The following is a 16,028-nucleotide window of genomic DNA, read 5'->3' as shown; positions in this document are numbered from 1 at the left end:
GAAACGACCTGTTGTTTGAACTAAAAATGCACATAATTTTATAATCATTTAACAAAAATGTTCACATTGCAGAATAAATAAAAACGAAAACCCACTGATGATGGCACAGTGGTGCCGAAACATGTTTGGGTACTGAGAAAAACGGTGTTTTGATTAACTGGTGGACCTCAATCCAAAAATTTCTCCTAACGTTTCCTCTCAAACTGCGGGAGACATCTTCAGAGGTAAAATGGCTAACTGCCAATTCACCATTTTACCTCTGAAGATGTCTCCTGCAGTTGGAGAGGAAAAGTTAGGAGAACGTTTTATACATCGACCATTGCCTAATAGCTTGGAAGTTTTAAGTGAAGTTAATGGTTTTCTTTGAAGATTTCTTGAACGTCGACAGTGTGCATCTTGTGAAGTGTAATACATATATCTCGTAGAACGTTGATTTCTGCACCACATGGGCATTCATTTTCTGACGCCCTTCTGGTGCTCACGGTGAGTCATTAGCTGCTAATATTTTTCCTGTTGTAATTGTTAACATAACACTTTCAAAAGAGCCTCAGTAAAGACTTGTGATATCGCACTGAATGGGTTCCTTGTAAGGCATATTGAGCGTTATTTTTGAATTTTTTCCATTTGTGCTCAACATCTTCGTTCTCGGCATTGAATTTTGATGCTGACTATTCAGATACTTTTGCAATTTGCATCCTGTCACTGTTGCTAAGCAGAAACATTTTCCTACCTTTCTTAACATTCTATGTAAAACGCGTAGTCATAGTTGCTATCACAGACCTATGATCCTGATCGCCATGAGACAGAGGAAATAAAGAAATATGCTACCTTGGAAGCAAAATATATGACAACAGACGAAACAAGGAACACATACTTCAAGACGAAGAGGGCATTTCCGACCAAGAGGAGTATGATGATACCAACTACTGGAGAAAGTACGCCTGGCGCACGGTTGCATACGGAAGAGAATTATGAACTATGGGAAAACTGGAAATTGGAGCATTTCAGATGTGGTACTGTAGAGGCATGTTCAAAATTAAGTGTACTGATACGTTCGGAAATGAGGTGGTTCTCCACAGAGTAGGTGAGGAATGTCGTATGTAGGGAACACTGACAAGAAGGAGGGAAAGGATGATAAAACATGCTTTAAGAGATCGGGAAATAACTTGCACCATACTAGAGGGAGTCATAGAGTTTATACAGTGCAAGGGAAGAGGAAGGGATTGGAAAATATTTAACAAATTATAAGGGTCATTGGGTGTATGTGCTATCCTCGATGAAGGAGTTGACACGGGAGAGGAATTCGCCGCACGTCGCATCAAGACAGCCGGAAGACTGACCCACCCGCACCCGCCCCGAAAACTTAGAAGACTGATTGTTGGTGAATAATGCAACCCCCGACAAATATACGGGGTGATTCACGAAGATATGCAAATTTTTTAATATTCAAACACCGTACGGGAATTCAGCCAGGCAATATTAACAGCGATCGCCGATATTTCAGTAAACAATTTGCTTTGAAAATGGCGGGGTGTGCTCCCGCCGAAATATCGGCGATCGTTGTTAATATTACCTGGCTGAATTCCCGTAGGTTGTTTGCAAATTGTATACGCCAGGAGAAACTCAGGTTTCATATTTTAATATGTTATTCTAGAAGTAAAACTAAAGAAAGAAAGTTCATGTGAACATAGGTCCACAAATGTTTAATTCAGAGTTACAGCTAATAAAAGATTTTGCCTGAAATTTAGCAGCTTCGCTAATATGAAGCCATCGCAAAACTGTACTAGGTTAAAGTAAAGCACGTTTTCCATTTATTTTGTTGTTATTGATCTGGTGAATCTAATAAAACATCTCCCAGACTTGTATCTACAGTAGTTTTCCATAACAACCGAAGAAGCAATTTTTGTAGGTCTATCTTCAAAATTACCTTACTAGCCACATTTTTCAAAAGGAAACTTTCATCCCCTATTTCACCCCCTTAGAGTTGGAATTTCGAAAAATCTCAAACGACGCCTTCAGTACAATATCCACAGCTTTTTCAAATTTCAAGTTTCTATCCTTAGCGGTTTGGGCTGGGTCAGTCAGTCAGTGAGGACGTTGACTTTTAGATACAGAGATTTAAAATAAATCGTAAAGAAGTTTCCGAGATTTTTGGAAGTGACATTTAACTTTTACACATTTGTATAAGACTTAATTTGTGCTTTCTGAAAGCAATTGAAAATGCGGCAGGATATTAGTATTTAAATCTATTATTACTCTGACTTTGATTTATTTTCTTTGTAGGTTAGGATGCGGCGGCAAGCTTTGCGTTTTGATAATCAGTGCTGAATTTTTGCGCTTGCTGCATGCAGCGTGGTGAGTGCATCCCGTGTGTGACAGGACATACAGTTGAAAGTACGGATTGGCAACAGTCCTGCAACGTATTTATTGGCTGCTTGATTAATTCACGCTCTTTGTTTGACGGGAAACACGTTTCTTTCAATTTTGATCAAACTTCCTGTGATGACGGTTGTAACAACCGAAACTAGTAGAGAACAAAGCCGAATATGTACAGCCGACGGCTATGAAAATGCATTTCTCCAAACTGAGTGCTTCGTGGCGTACAGTATTCACCCTTTGCCTCGGTCGAACAGCTCACGGTACATCACACCGGCCGGAACGCATTTTGTCACGCGTTCAAAATCTTTGTCTTTGAATTTCTGCAACCAGTCTCAGTTCGTTGTTTCCAACAGATATTGTTCTCCATACGCTTCCACTAGTACAACGATGACTTCCTGTAGAAAATGTTTTCGATGAACCGAGAAGTGCGACACTTCTTGCAAATGCTGTTTGGAAGGTAGGAAACCCGAGATATTTAAGGCGCTGAAGAGGTAAATACTTTTCTCTCCGCTCGAAGGCGCTTACTGTCAAAGCAGTTAAACAGGCCTTGTGGTGTCGCTGTCCGCTATGCTGCACTAGTACAACTACTGTTCCCTCTTCGTCAACATAGAGAACCTTTTCAAGCACCTGAAAACGTTAGCAAGCGAGGAGCTGGGAGTGGGAATGTTCCACGCAAAAAAAGTAACACTTCACACAGGAAAAGATAAAATAATTTAATTTAACAACTTGTACAAACTGTTGTTATGATTTTTTTTGTGCACGTGAAATATGACAAGCACAAACGAATGCAATTATTTATATCAACCCAAAAAACCAGCAATAAACCTTTAGTATTTTAAATTTGATGAACATTAATTTGAGTTTTCAAGCCGCGACCTTGCGTAGAGCTTGATCTACCTCAGGCGTTTCAGTCCAAAAATAAATCCAATAAAGCACAGTATGAATTCAGCTACTACGAGAACAGACAGTAAAATGTATAAGTTAGCAAATGTTGCAAAATGAAAAATCAAGCATGAATAAACATTTGGTTAACACACCAGTTAACACTTGCAAACACATAACAGGCAATGTGTTTCCACAAAAACAGTGTAAAACAGAGGCAAAATATTTGTACTCCTATAAATAGGTAGCGATTGTCTCCTTAAAGAGCCAGAGTTTATGAACAAATAGCAAAATATGAAATTATGTATTATGCAGTTTTCAGCCAAGAGAGAGAATGTACCGCGTGATCAAAAAGTCAGCATAAATTTGAAAACTTAATAAACCACGGAATAATGTAGATACAGAGGTAAAAATTGACACACATGCTTGGAGTGACATGAGGTTTTATTAGAAACAAAAAAAAAATTCTAGACGCGTGAAAGACCTCTTGCGCGCGTCGTTTGGTGATGATGCTCAGCCGCCACTTTCGTCATGCTTGGCCTTCCAGCATCCCAGACCTCAGTCCGTGTGATTATTGGCTTTGGGGTTACCTGAAGTCGCAAGTGTATCGTGATCGACCGACATCTCTAGGGATGCTGAAAGACAACATCCGACGCCAATGCCTCACCATAACTCCGGACATGCTTTACAGTGCTGTTCACAACATTATTCCTCGACTACAGCTATTGTTGAGGAATGATGGTGGACATATTGAGCATTTCCTGTAAAGAACATCATCTTTTCTTTGTCTTACTTTGTTACGCTAATTGTTGCTTTTCTGATCAGATGAAGCGCCATCTGTCGGACATTTTGTGAACTTTTGTAATTTTTTGGTTCTAATAAAACCCCATGTTATTCCAAGCATGTGTGTCAATTTGTACCTCGCTATCTACATTATTCCGTGATTTATTCAGTTTCCAGATTTATGCTGACTTTTTGATCACCCGGTATACAGGGTGTCCCAGCTATCTTGTCCACCCAAAATATCTCTGGAACAATAACAGCTATTGGAAAACGACTTTCACCGGTATCAATGTAGGGCTGGGGCCCATGAATGTACATATTTGAAAACATTCTAAAACGAAAGCATATGTGTTTTTTAACACAAACTTACGATTTTTTAAATGGACCTCCTATATTTTTTCTTCAGCAATCCATAGTATGACAAAGCACATACACAATGGCGTTGATTGCATCGCAATATTCCCATTACATCCCGAGATATTAAGACGCGAAGTTGACGCTTGAAACACCCGACATGCGCTGCTAGCCCACGTCTAGAGGCTCAGGCGTGAACCCCATGCTGCCCGTAATCACGATGTGATTGACATGCGTAATCACACTTCCATACTTATCAAGCGATCAAGAGGTCCGAAACGAATAATACGGTCTGCTGCGCGATTACGGGCAGCATGGGGTTCACGCCTGAGCCTCAGGACGTGCGCTAGCAGCGCATGTCGGGTGTTTCAAGCGTCAACTTCGCGTCTCAATATCTCGGGATGTAATGGGAATATTGCGATGTAATCAACGCCATTGTGTATGTGCTTTATCATGCCATGGATTGCCGAAGAAAAAATATAGGAGGTCCATTTAAAAAATCATAAGTTTGTGTAAAAAAACACATATGCTTTCGTTATGGAATGTTTCCAAATATGTACATTCATGGGCCCCAGCCCTACATTGATACCGGTGAAAGTCGTTTTCCAATAGCTGTTATTGTTCCAGAGATATTTTAGATGGACAAGATAGCTGGGACACCCTGTATATGTACAGGCTAGTTCTTTCATAGGATGTATAAATAAAATTCAAAACAATAGTGCTCACATGGCTTAAACTGAAACAGCGAGTAGTAAAGTCGAACTTACATACGGGGGTTGAAAAAATAGCGGCAACACTTGTGCGCTGTGTGTAGCTGATTGCGGCATGTCAGATGAAGTAGCAGAGTGAGCGGCGACAGCTTTGTTTGAGTCAGTTGCAATTTGTACTGTGTGAAAGTGCGGGAGGCCTGTTCAAGCACCCTAGCACTATGGTTTGGAAGCACGAACCAAAGTTCCTCGGATCAGGAGTGAAGTGGCACGTGGTCGTCCCGCACTGAGAAGAAAAAGACATCACTTTCTGACACTGCATCCCATCATAGTTCATGACAATCAACGATATCAGACGGCGATTACCATTTAATAACTCCCGCCTACGTGTGTGCGTGTGTGTGTGTGTGGGGGGGGGGGGGGGAGGAGGATACTGGAATGTCCTCCGCGTTTACTCGACGTGAGTCCGTGTGATTACCAACTGTACGCCAAAATGAAGGAATCTTTTCGTGGCACGGGCTACAACAAATGAGAAGACATCATTCACGCCGTAGTGTGGTACTTGCAAAGACATCGACAAAAGATGGACGTGCTGACGGTGTACGACGCCTTCCATCTGTGTGGGGGAAGGTGATCGAGATGTGGTGTGATTATACTGAGGGCATGAGATACAGTGAATGGCAGAACGAGAGTGAATAAAGTCTGGTGTGAATCATAACAATGTTGCCACTACTTTCTATTCAACCCGTCTACATCGTGAGTGCCATATAAATTACACATAAACAGCACAAATAATATTCATAAATTACTAGCATGGCTCAAATCCTATAACCTCCGTAAAATACCTGTTGCACGATGAGTTTTAGCAATGTAAGTTAGCCAGTTTGGAAATGAAATGGGGGTTAACACAAAAGCTACAAGAACAAAGTCCAACAAGCGCCGATGAACACGGCTCGTTGAACCCAGTTTGGCCATGAATTCTGTAAACACAAATATCAGACAAAGTTCTGAGGGCATCTTCACGCAATTCCAGGCGCGTGTAAGTTGGTAGACAGGGAATCGCACATGCACACACAGTCATATTCAACTTCGGTAAATGCTCATAGCAGCCACGTGCTACTTGACTGACAGCACTTGTTCTTGAATGGGAATCCTGTAATTATTAGTGGTAAATGACTGACACAGGGCTTTTGCGCACCGCTGTTAACCCTGTGGCACACAGCGTCCACTACAATGGACCGCTGTTAATGGTCGCTTATTTGGCGTTTTCACTCCTTCTTCAGGCTGTAAACGCGCTCTGGAGTTGCGCACTGCATGCATTTGCAGCCTCATGATCTACTGAAAACGCCAGAGGTGTGACCATTAAAAGTTGTACACTGATTCAAATGGTTCAAAGGCCACAGCGGCCGGCAGTTGTACACTGCAGTGAACTTCATGGAGCACAGGGTTCATTTGGAACGGTGGAGAACGTGCTTGCCCCCTAGCGAGATGCAACGGAGGCTGTTACTTAGGCACACAGGCAGAGAGATTATACCTCGATTTCGAGTTCATATTGAAGCACCGCACAGGCAACACCCTGCAATATCCGCTGGACTTTGAAGGCGATAGAATCCTCAAGCACTATAGTTCAATTCTTTTATCTTGGCGGCTCGCGCATACACGTCCAGACGCGGGAGATTGCTGCGTTGCCAGTTGCACGCGCCAAGTGTAGCAGCGCGATAGTATAGTATAGTTCACAAACTTACGTTTAGGGGAGAGCGCGCAGTTTATGAAGTAAAGCCACCACGGCCGCATTAACCCTTTGGCTGCTGCAGACACGTGCTCCCCGCATTCCGCGCTGTGCGCGATTTTGTCATCACTGCACTGCTCGCCTGTGCAGACAAATGGTGTTGCAACTGCTTTGACACACTTATTATTCGATTTCACAACAACTATTTGGTTCAAAAATTTGATTTTTACACATCTTCTTGACTGATACCTTCCCCCCATAAATGACTTAATTTTGTTTCGATGTTGAACGCAGTTATTGTGCAGCATTAAATGTAGTAAACCATTGCACGAAATTTTGATGAGTTTGCAGAGGTAAAAGTCCACGTCGTATACTTTCCGTATGGTCGATTTTAGTTGCCACCATAAATTTCAAAAAATTACAGTCAAACGAATAAAATTCATGAAGTAAGACACTTTGGTATTGTTTTTAAATAAAGAAAATATTAAGCACCGAAAAAGATTTCAACTCGGAATCTTTTGCTTAGCAGCGAAACACCTTAACCGTTACACTAACGCAGCTCGTCGTTCAATAGAGTTCCTGGAGTACTTTAAACAATGAAGCAAAATACCGACAAACACTGTTGGTATGACTGTGAGCTATTCACGTTTCGTCGAAGTACAATAGGAAATAAACAATTACCATTGTTCTTTATTACGAAAAAGCGATTAGTGAGAATGAATTTCCTTGCTTCACCTGAATTAGGAGGCTTATTGCTTGTTTGATTTAATTAGTTAACAGAATATGAAATAGTTCGTATAAAGAATGCTTTTTCCAAACTTTCTATTATAGAAAGTCTGCTATCATTGCTTTTGTTCAATTACTTTATTTATTACTGAGCGTTTCTAAAACTGAAGACACTAGTCCGTGCTCTGTACTGCAGTCGAACTCTGGCAACGTCGTTCTCTGTTCATTGGCTGACTGTGTTTTGTGACGTCAGGTGCGCAGAACGAACCTAAACTCGGCCGCCATCATAAATGACGCGCACTTCAGCACCGTTCGGTCCTGGATGAATAATGCTACCATCAGCTTACCCTCTCATAGCGTTCATGTCATTTTCTTCACCCCCGTTTTGCTGGTAGTAGTAGTCAACGGTGAGCTCACAATATAATGTGTGTGTGCCGCTGCAGGAGGGCGGTTGTGAGATGGCGCGGTCACCTGAGGAGGAGCGCGACGTGCTGGGCCTGGTGGGTGGCCTGCTCGGGCTGTCCAGTGGAGACCGCACCTCTCTGGGGGCCCGCCTGGCTGACTGCGGCAGGCTCTTCGCCGCTGTGGTCAACATCTGCGCAAACATCTCCCTCGTCACCACCACCGGCGTAGAGCTCTGCACTGACAGGTCGGCGGAAACAGAGAGGGCCTCCATCACGGCCTTCCTCTTCTCCGTTTCCGTAATCAACTTGGTCAAGGTAAATGTTGTCACTAAGCCAAGTTCGGAAATCTACCAAGTACGTAATACTTGCCCGCTCGTTGTCTGACACTATCTGATCAAAATCATATGGACACCAATAAGTTGACATCAGTATGAGGTGTGTCCGCCTTTCGTCGTTATGACGGCTTGGACTGTGCTGTGGACAATTTTCGCATTCCAGTTATTTGCTAGAATGGTAGCTTATTCTTCCTCATCAGTCGAAACCAGTGAGGTTACTGATGTTGAGATCACGGGTCTGGAGCTAAGTAGACACTATAACTCATTGGCTTACCATTGGATTGAGGTCCCCTGAGGGTGGGGATAACACATTGCTGATGAATGGCGTTGTACTGTGCTCAGTGACTAACTGTAGTTCTGCATTACCCCATATTACCAGTGCGGACAAGCCAGTCCATCTCAGGAATGTTATGCTGCACAAATCATTGCCTCATATTGCTTTATAACAGGGATCATTGTCATCGTGACCGAAACCATCATCACCTCCGAACTGTTCCTCTACTTATCGCAGTACACAATGCTTTGCAATATCCATCTGAATTTAGCATTTTCTTAAGTGCAATATGGAGACCACGCCATAAGATGAAAAACACCTCCTTATCTTAACAACACCTTCGCCGTACTTGTTGACACTAGGCGTAATGGCACGTAACGTTCTCCAGGCATTCGACAAACTCAAACCCTTCGATCGGGCTGCCACAGAATGTGGCGTGATACATCGCTACACATAATTACCAGTCATTCGCTGTACCATGGCGTCACTCTTTACATCACATCAATCGTGGTTTGACACTAACTAAAGAAATGTACGGCTTACGTGGAGCTGCACAAGCACTGTCCCCGTTTCTTTTTAATTCCCTACACAAAGTCATTGTGCAAGGTGGAGTGCTGGTAGCTCTTTGCAACTCAGGAGTCTGTATTGGGGATTTTCTCTGCCAAGGGACTGGGTGTTTGTGTTATCCTCATAATTTCATCATTATCATCATCATTCGTCACAGTGGCTAGGCCGCGCGGAATGGCGCAATGTCACAGACCTCGCGGCCCCTCCCGTCGGAGGTTCGAGTCCTCCCTCGGGCATGGGTGTGTGTGTTGTTCTTAGTATAAGTTAAAGTAATGTGTAAGTCTAGGGACCGATGACCTCAGCAGTTTGGTCCCGTCAGAATTCACACACATTTGAACATTTGGTTGGTTGGTTGTTTGGGGAAGGAGACCAGACAGCGTGGTCATCGGTCTCATCGGATTAGGGAAGGATGGGGAAGGAAGTCGGCCGTGCCCTTTCAGAGGAACCATCCCGGCATTTGCCTGGAGTGATTTAGGGAAATCACGGAAAACCTAAATCAGGATGGCCGGACGCGGGATTGAACCGTCGTCCTCCCGAATGCGAGTCCAGTGTCTAACCACTGCGCCACCTCGCTCGGTTTTGAACATTTGAACAGTGGCTAGCTTGGGCTGTGTAAAAATTGGACCGTGTACAAAGTGGAACTTTGTACGGGCGCTGATGGCCGCGCATTTGAGCGCCCCACAAACTAAACTTCATCATCAACACATGAGTCATTCGTTTCAATGATTTAATGCGATTTTTTACAGCTACAGCTACCCTCCGCAATGCTGGAAGTCCCTGTCCGTCAGTATGTGAAATTTCCTTTATTTTGGTTTAGTTGCGATTGTCCATTCGTGTTCCCTGTCCACAATCACATCACCAACAGTCAACTTATGCTGTTTTTTTACAAGGTTGAAATGTCCGTGATTGTTTCCTTGCTCTCATGACGTCTAAAGACTAGTCCACGTTAGGAGTCACCGAGCTGCACCTACTCTGTTGTTACTGCTCACAACACAGCACTCCCCGCCTCCTTTTATACCGGCCTGTCGTGACACCTAGTCTTCAGATACGCATTGCATCGAGGCATCCGGATACTCTTGATCGGGTAGTATATGTGACGTTCGCTGTTTCGACAACATCACTGCTGCCTATGAACAATTATCGTGGCTGTGTGCCATACCCTGTGTTTCAGCCATCGTCTTTTCAACCGTTGCACTTTCTCTTATTTAGTACTCTACTATCTGAAAAGCACAGCAGAAATCCTTGTTCTCAACAAAGTAAAACCCTCACCACAACATTATGTAACATCCATCTTATTAAATCCACTTTCCTTATCAGGAATCTCATTTTTGAAAGATCTTCCTCAAAATAACAGAAAAATAAACTCTCCTTTCAAATTTCACAGTTAGTGAGAACAGCTGTCTGTAGACGACTCTTGTGAATTCCTGCCACACCGTCACCCACTTTTCCTTCCCTTGCGTCAGAACCTCCACATAAACTCTGTTCTTTCTTAACAGCTGTTACCACTGCCATTTCAGTCTTCTTCTCTTCCACTATCTCTCCTGTTTCCACAAAGAAATTTTCTCTCTGCGGCGGACTGTTCGCTGATATGAAACTTCCTGGCAAATTGAAGTTGTGTGCCAGACTTAGACTCTAACTCGGGAAAACTGGAAATTTGTGGTAAGGTTTTATGGGACCAAGCTGCTGAGGTCATCGGTCCCTAGACTTACACACTATTTAATCTAACTTAAACGAACTTACGCCAAGGACGACACACACACACACACAACCATGCCCGAGAGAGGACTCGAACCTCCGACGGGGGGGGGGGGGGGGGGGGGGAGCCGTGCGGACCGTTCAAGACGCCTTAGACCGTGCGGCTACCCCACGCGGCAAACTCAGGACCTCATCCTTTAGCGGAAAGTGGTCTACTGACTGAGCTGCCCAAGCAAGAAATACGACCCGTCCTCGTAGCTTTACAGCAGGCCACTTGCCCGCGAAACGCAAAGTTCTCGAGTTTGAGTCTCGGTCCGGCAAAGAGTTTTCATCTGACGGGAAGTTTCGTATCAGCGCAAATTCCGCTGCAGAGAGCAAATTTCATTCTGGAAATATTCCAGGGGTAAGCCATGTCTCCGCAATTTCCTTTCTTGCAGGAGTGCTAGTCTTGCAAGTTTCTCAGCGGGGTTTCTGTGAACTTTGGACGATGAGGTATTGGCAGAAGTAAAGCTTGGGTAGCTCAATCGATAGAGCACTTGCCCTTTAAAGGGCTCACAGTTGTTATCTGCCAGAAAGTTTCATTTTTTCCGTTTGTGATTGTAGTAAACAGGGCTTCGGACATGCCAAGCTAATCAATATGAATGTTATTCTTGCTTATTATTATTATTTTATTATTCATTTTTATTATTTGTGTTGGTCATTATGGCAATTTCTCAGCTGTACGTGACTGAACGTGAAGTACGCGTAGAAATTAAAATTCTTTTCTAATATTTTTTGGTGTGTGTTTTTTCTAGTCCAATTTAAAGCTAAATAAATAAATAAGATCAGGGGAAATATCATAGCCTGTGTTGGTTAGTGAAAATGAAATTACATTCCACGTTGCTCCCTTTAGGTCAATGTACTTCGTAACTTCGTACTAAGTAAACCTTATAAGGTGGCTAACAACTTTTGCTGTAATCATCACACCGTCAGACGTACTTCTTGTAATTTAGAAGCACAGGGGCAGGGGGTGGGAGGGAGAAACAGCTTTGTAACTTTTCATTTTTTGATGTTGCGTTCTAAACTGGATTGGTTTCCTTTTCTTAACTTCGGGTGCGTCTCTCTTCTGATCTTGAACAATGGAAGTGGTCTGATAACAAGAGTCGCAAAATGTTTGAAATTGTGTGACTGTATTGCATTTAACTTTAGAAAACGTAAAACTGTATGCTAAATAAGCTCTCATATGAAAGTCTGTATCGTATAGTGAAGTGAACAGTACTACAACGCGTGAGGACACATTACGTGACTTCCAGTTCCAACACAGAAAAGTAACACAATAAAAATCTATAGAAAATCACAAATCGTATTTTGAAAGAACAACTGTTCAAACTGCTTCTGTGAAAATTCCCTGAAAATTTGTGTGTGGGACATGAGCAACATTGAATGATACACACGCAGATGGAACACTCCACTGTATGAGTAAGACTGTCTGACACATTAAATGTGATCTGTACTAAACTTTACCTGTTCATTTGGTGAATGTTCTCGTCCACAAACCATTGCTTCAAAAAGGCTGCTTTATGACAGGCTGTGTTGTCTTACTGATACAAGCAGTCATCGTCTGCGGGCTGTTTCTCTGCTGCATGCAGGGAACAAAGCTGTAATACATGTTCGTATTGTTCCATTCATACATGTTCATATTGTTGACATTCTGTCAGAGACAGCAAAGGACTTGGAAGAGCAGTTGAACGGAATGGATAGTGTCTTGAAGGGAGGATATAAGATAAACATCAACAAAAGCAAAACGAGGATAATGGAATGTAGTCGAATTAAGTCGGGTGATGTTGAGGGTATTAGATTAGGAAATGAGACACTTAAAGTAGTAAAGGAGTTTTTCTATTTGGGGAGCAAAATAACTGATGATGGTCGAAGTAGAGAGGATATAAAATGTAGACTGGCAATGGCAAGGAAAGCGTTTCTGAAGAAGAGAAATTTGTTAACATCGAGTATAGATTTAAGTGTCAGGAAGTCATTTCTGAAAGTATTTGTATGGAGTGTAGCCATGTATGGAAGTGAAACATGGACGGTAAATAGTTTGGACAAGAAGAGAATAGAAGCTTTCGAAATGTGGTGCTACAGAAGAATGCTGAAGATTAGATGGGTAGATCACATAACTAATGACGAAGTATTGAATAGGAATGTGGAGAAGAGAAGTTTGTGGCACAACTTGACCAGAAGAAGGGATCGGCTGGTAGGACATGTTCTGAGGCATCAAGGAATCACCAGTTCAGCATTGGAGGGCAGCGTGGAGGGTAAAAATCGTAGGGGGAGACCAAGAGATGAATACACTAAGCAGATTCAGAAAGATGTAGGTTGCAGTAGGTACTGGGAGATGAAGAAGCTTGCACAGGATAGAGTAGCATGGAGAGCTGCATCAAACCAGTCTCAGGACTGTTGACCACAACAACAACAAAATTGTTCCACGTTTAGCGTTTTCTGAAGCACAACAACGGGACGACAGCGTAACCACGAAAAAGACTGTCTTACCGTGACACCAACTCATCTAGATTTCGCTGTTCGCACTATACATGATGCCAGGAAACGTTATCCAGGAATTCGTCAAATCGAAGCCCCTCCTTCGGACTGCCACAGAGCTCAGTTTAATTGGTCACCACCAGTCACACATTTCCCGTCATCCACTGCCCAGTGGCAGCGTTCTTTACGTCACCTCAAGTGGTGCTTCGCGTTGACTAACGGCTACTGTACCATATTCATTTTAGCTCGGCACGCACAGTCATAGTGCTAGCTGGATTGCTCGTAGTACTTTGGACCTGATGAGTGACTCCTTGCGCTGATTTCATGCGAGTTTTTACAACGGCCCTCCACAATGCTCGACGGTCCACACCTGGTCTTGGTTTACCTGTGGTTGTTTGTTCATGTTTTCGCTTCATAATCCCGTCACCGTCAGTCGACCTGGCCAGTGCCGTAACTGTTGAAATGTTCCTGAAGGAAATGTTACTCATGTGACATGCAGTAACTAGTCTACGTTTCTGATGTAAAGAAATATTATTATTATTAGTAATCAGATTGAGAAGGGGAAACAACAAATACTTGCGTGGGTCACTTTCCCGTTTAGAAAGTGCGGCGTACCATTGTGGAACAGTGAGGCTTTGTGAAAGAGATGTACGATTTGAGAAGTGAAGTTTGCTAAGAAATTCCCGGACGCCACTCGCACTGAAAATGTACCTAAGGGCCAGTTTACAACAGACTTTGAAGAATATTACAAGGGGGGGGGGGGATAAAAGTAGTATGTTAACGTCGGTCTCGACTGTTCCGTCCACACAATGACACGTCGCACGTTGGACACGGTTGACCGTGTGAAAAACACTTGGCACATAGAAGGTTGTCCAACAACTAAAGCAAATTCAAATTTCGAGTAATTCACACTGCAATTACGAGCTTGGATTTAAAACACCTATAACATGTCAACACTTACGTCAATAACAATGACAGAGCCTGAGCGGTTTGAAAAGTTTAGAAATCACGTAGAAATGTTCATTCATTAACCACTCTGCGGTTTTCACACATACTAGCCTCACATGCAACAAAATGACAGTATATCTCTGTAGATTTAAGCAAATTACAAATCTTATACTGACGCCTATGTAATGGTGCGTCCGTATTATACAGCAGATAAAAAGAGAGTGATATCGTCCAGCAGTGGTCGATACGTTGCGCGCTTGGTTTTTTTTTCTTAATATTCAAATGTCTTCAGAGTTTATCTTTAATATCGATGTTTTTCCATGCACTCTGAATTAATCTATAGTTTCTTAGGCACGTCAGTGGCGCTGGATTCATTGCTCCTTGTAAACCGTCAAAATACATCATTACAATGCTTAGTTAAATATTATACATTGGCTAATAAATGGCTCTTGGCCTCTTTCATTACTCAAATCAGCGTTTTAGGTGCGAGATGTGGCAGTGTGAAAATACATCTCACGTTAGAAGTCAATGAGCTCTTGTGAGCGACTCATTCTGACGACACAATACTCCCTGCCTGCTTTTATGCTCACAGCTCTGCCTCTCGTTTTCAGTTCCGCATTACCTAACGTATAGGGATTCTTTTGATCAGACAGTACAAGTTAGGTACGAGACTGACTTTATGTAAGACGAATACTTTGTAGAGGTTAGTGCTTTCGACTTCATCAGTCGCTTTTCGCAGCTGTCCTCTTACGCTACAGGAAATCATCTGGAAGAAGCACCACTGAATGAACGTTGCACCATTGATAGTAACTGAATATACACTGGTGTGCTAAACGTGAGGACGAAAGTAACTTTCACATGATGTGTCACTGCCAAGTAACATAGTTCGATGAAATTTAGATCATACAGTAAATAGAAAGAACCACTACATTCTAGTACAGAAGGTAACTGGGAGAAATTCGCAATGGGATGAACTGAAATGACACTTTTATTCAAAGATTACATTGAAGTCACTGCAATTCACGATGGTCCCCTGGACATTACAAAAGGCAGGGCATGGTTCTCAATAAGATTTGTGATCACCATGGATGGCAGTACATGTTCTGCAACGTGCTCCTGCGCTGACCACACGGTTGGTAAGGACTTCTTGTGATAATGTGTTCCATTTCTCCACCAGTGCGGGTAGTCGCTGGTGCAGATGGATGTGTTGCAATACATCTCCCCACCATATCTCACTCTTGATCATTGGGATCTAAGTCGGAGAAAGGGTCAAGGCTGTTCATTCACTAAATATCCTCTCGTTCCAAGAGCTGCCTCCCCCCCCTCCCCACTGCTGTTCGCTTTGTCGTCCATAAAAATAAAGTCACGGCCAAATGCACCACTCACCACTGAAAGGAGATGAACTGTGCGTGGCTCGTGCTCGTGCCATCTCTTATTTGACATCCTGTTTTTGCCGTACTGCCACTTCGTTACGTTAGTTTCAGTTACTAGTGTCACTGAGTTGCTGTTTCACCTGCCTGTGAGCGGCAGCAGCAGCGCTTATCGATATAAGCCCTGCTATTACTTCCCGGTCGTCGGGAGTTGGAACGCTCCAGCGAGTTAGTTTGGACATGGCAGTGCTGGAGTTGGCATGCAGCACAAGTTCAGTTGGGGCATGGCACAGTGAGGTCCGGACCTCCATGACTCGCCCGACGGTTGCTGACATGCATGATTGGAGTGACGACGACTTTG

The 16,028-nt window shown here is 43.1% G+C and overlaps 1 protein-coding gene across 1 annotated transcript in view; it reads left to right on the top strand.

Annotated features, from left to right (window-relative positions):
- Window positions 1–8,018: 8,018 nt before the first annotated feature.
- Window positions 8,019–16,028, top strand: part of LOC126092755 (odorant receptor 83a-like) — a 63,171-nt gene continuing 55,161 nt past the window's right edge. The window contains exon 1 of the mRNA XM_049908481.1: window positions 8,019–8,279. Coding sequence (XP_049764438.1) covers window positions 8,019–8,279 — 261 coding nt within the window. The remainder of the gene's footprint in view (window positions 8,280–16,028) is intronic.

This window comes from Schistocerca cancellata, chromosome 7, assembly GCF_023864275.1.
Source record: "Schistocerca cancellata isolate TAMUIC-IGC-003103 chromosome 7, iqSchCanc2.1, whole genome shotgun sequence".
NCBI lineage: Eukaryota > Metazoa > Arthropoda > Insecta > Orthoptera > Acrididae > Schistocerca > Schistocerca cancellata.
This window is presented reverse-complemented; position numbering and strand designations above follow the sequence as displayed.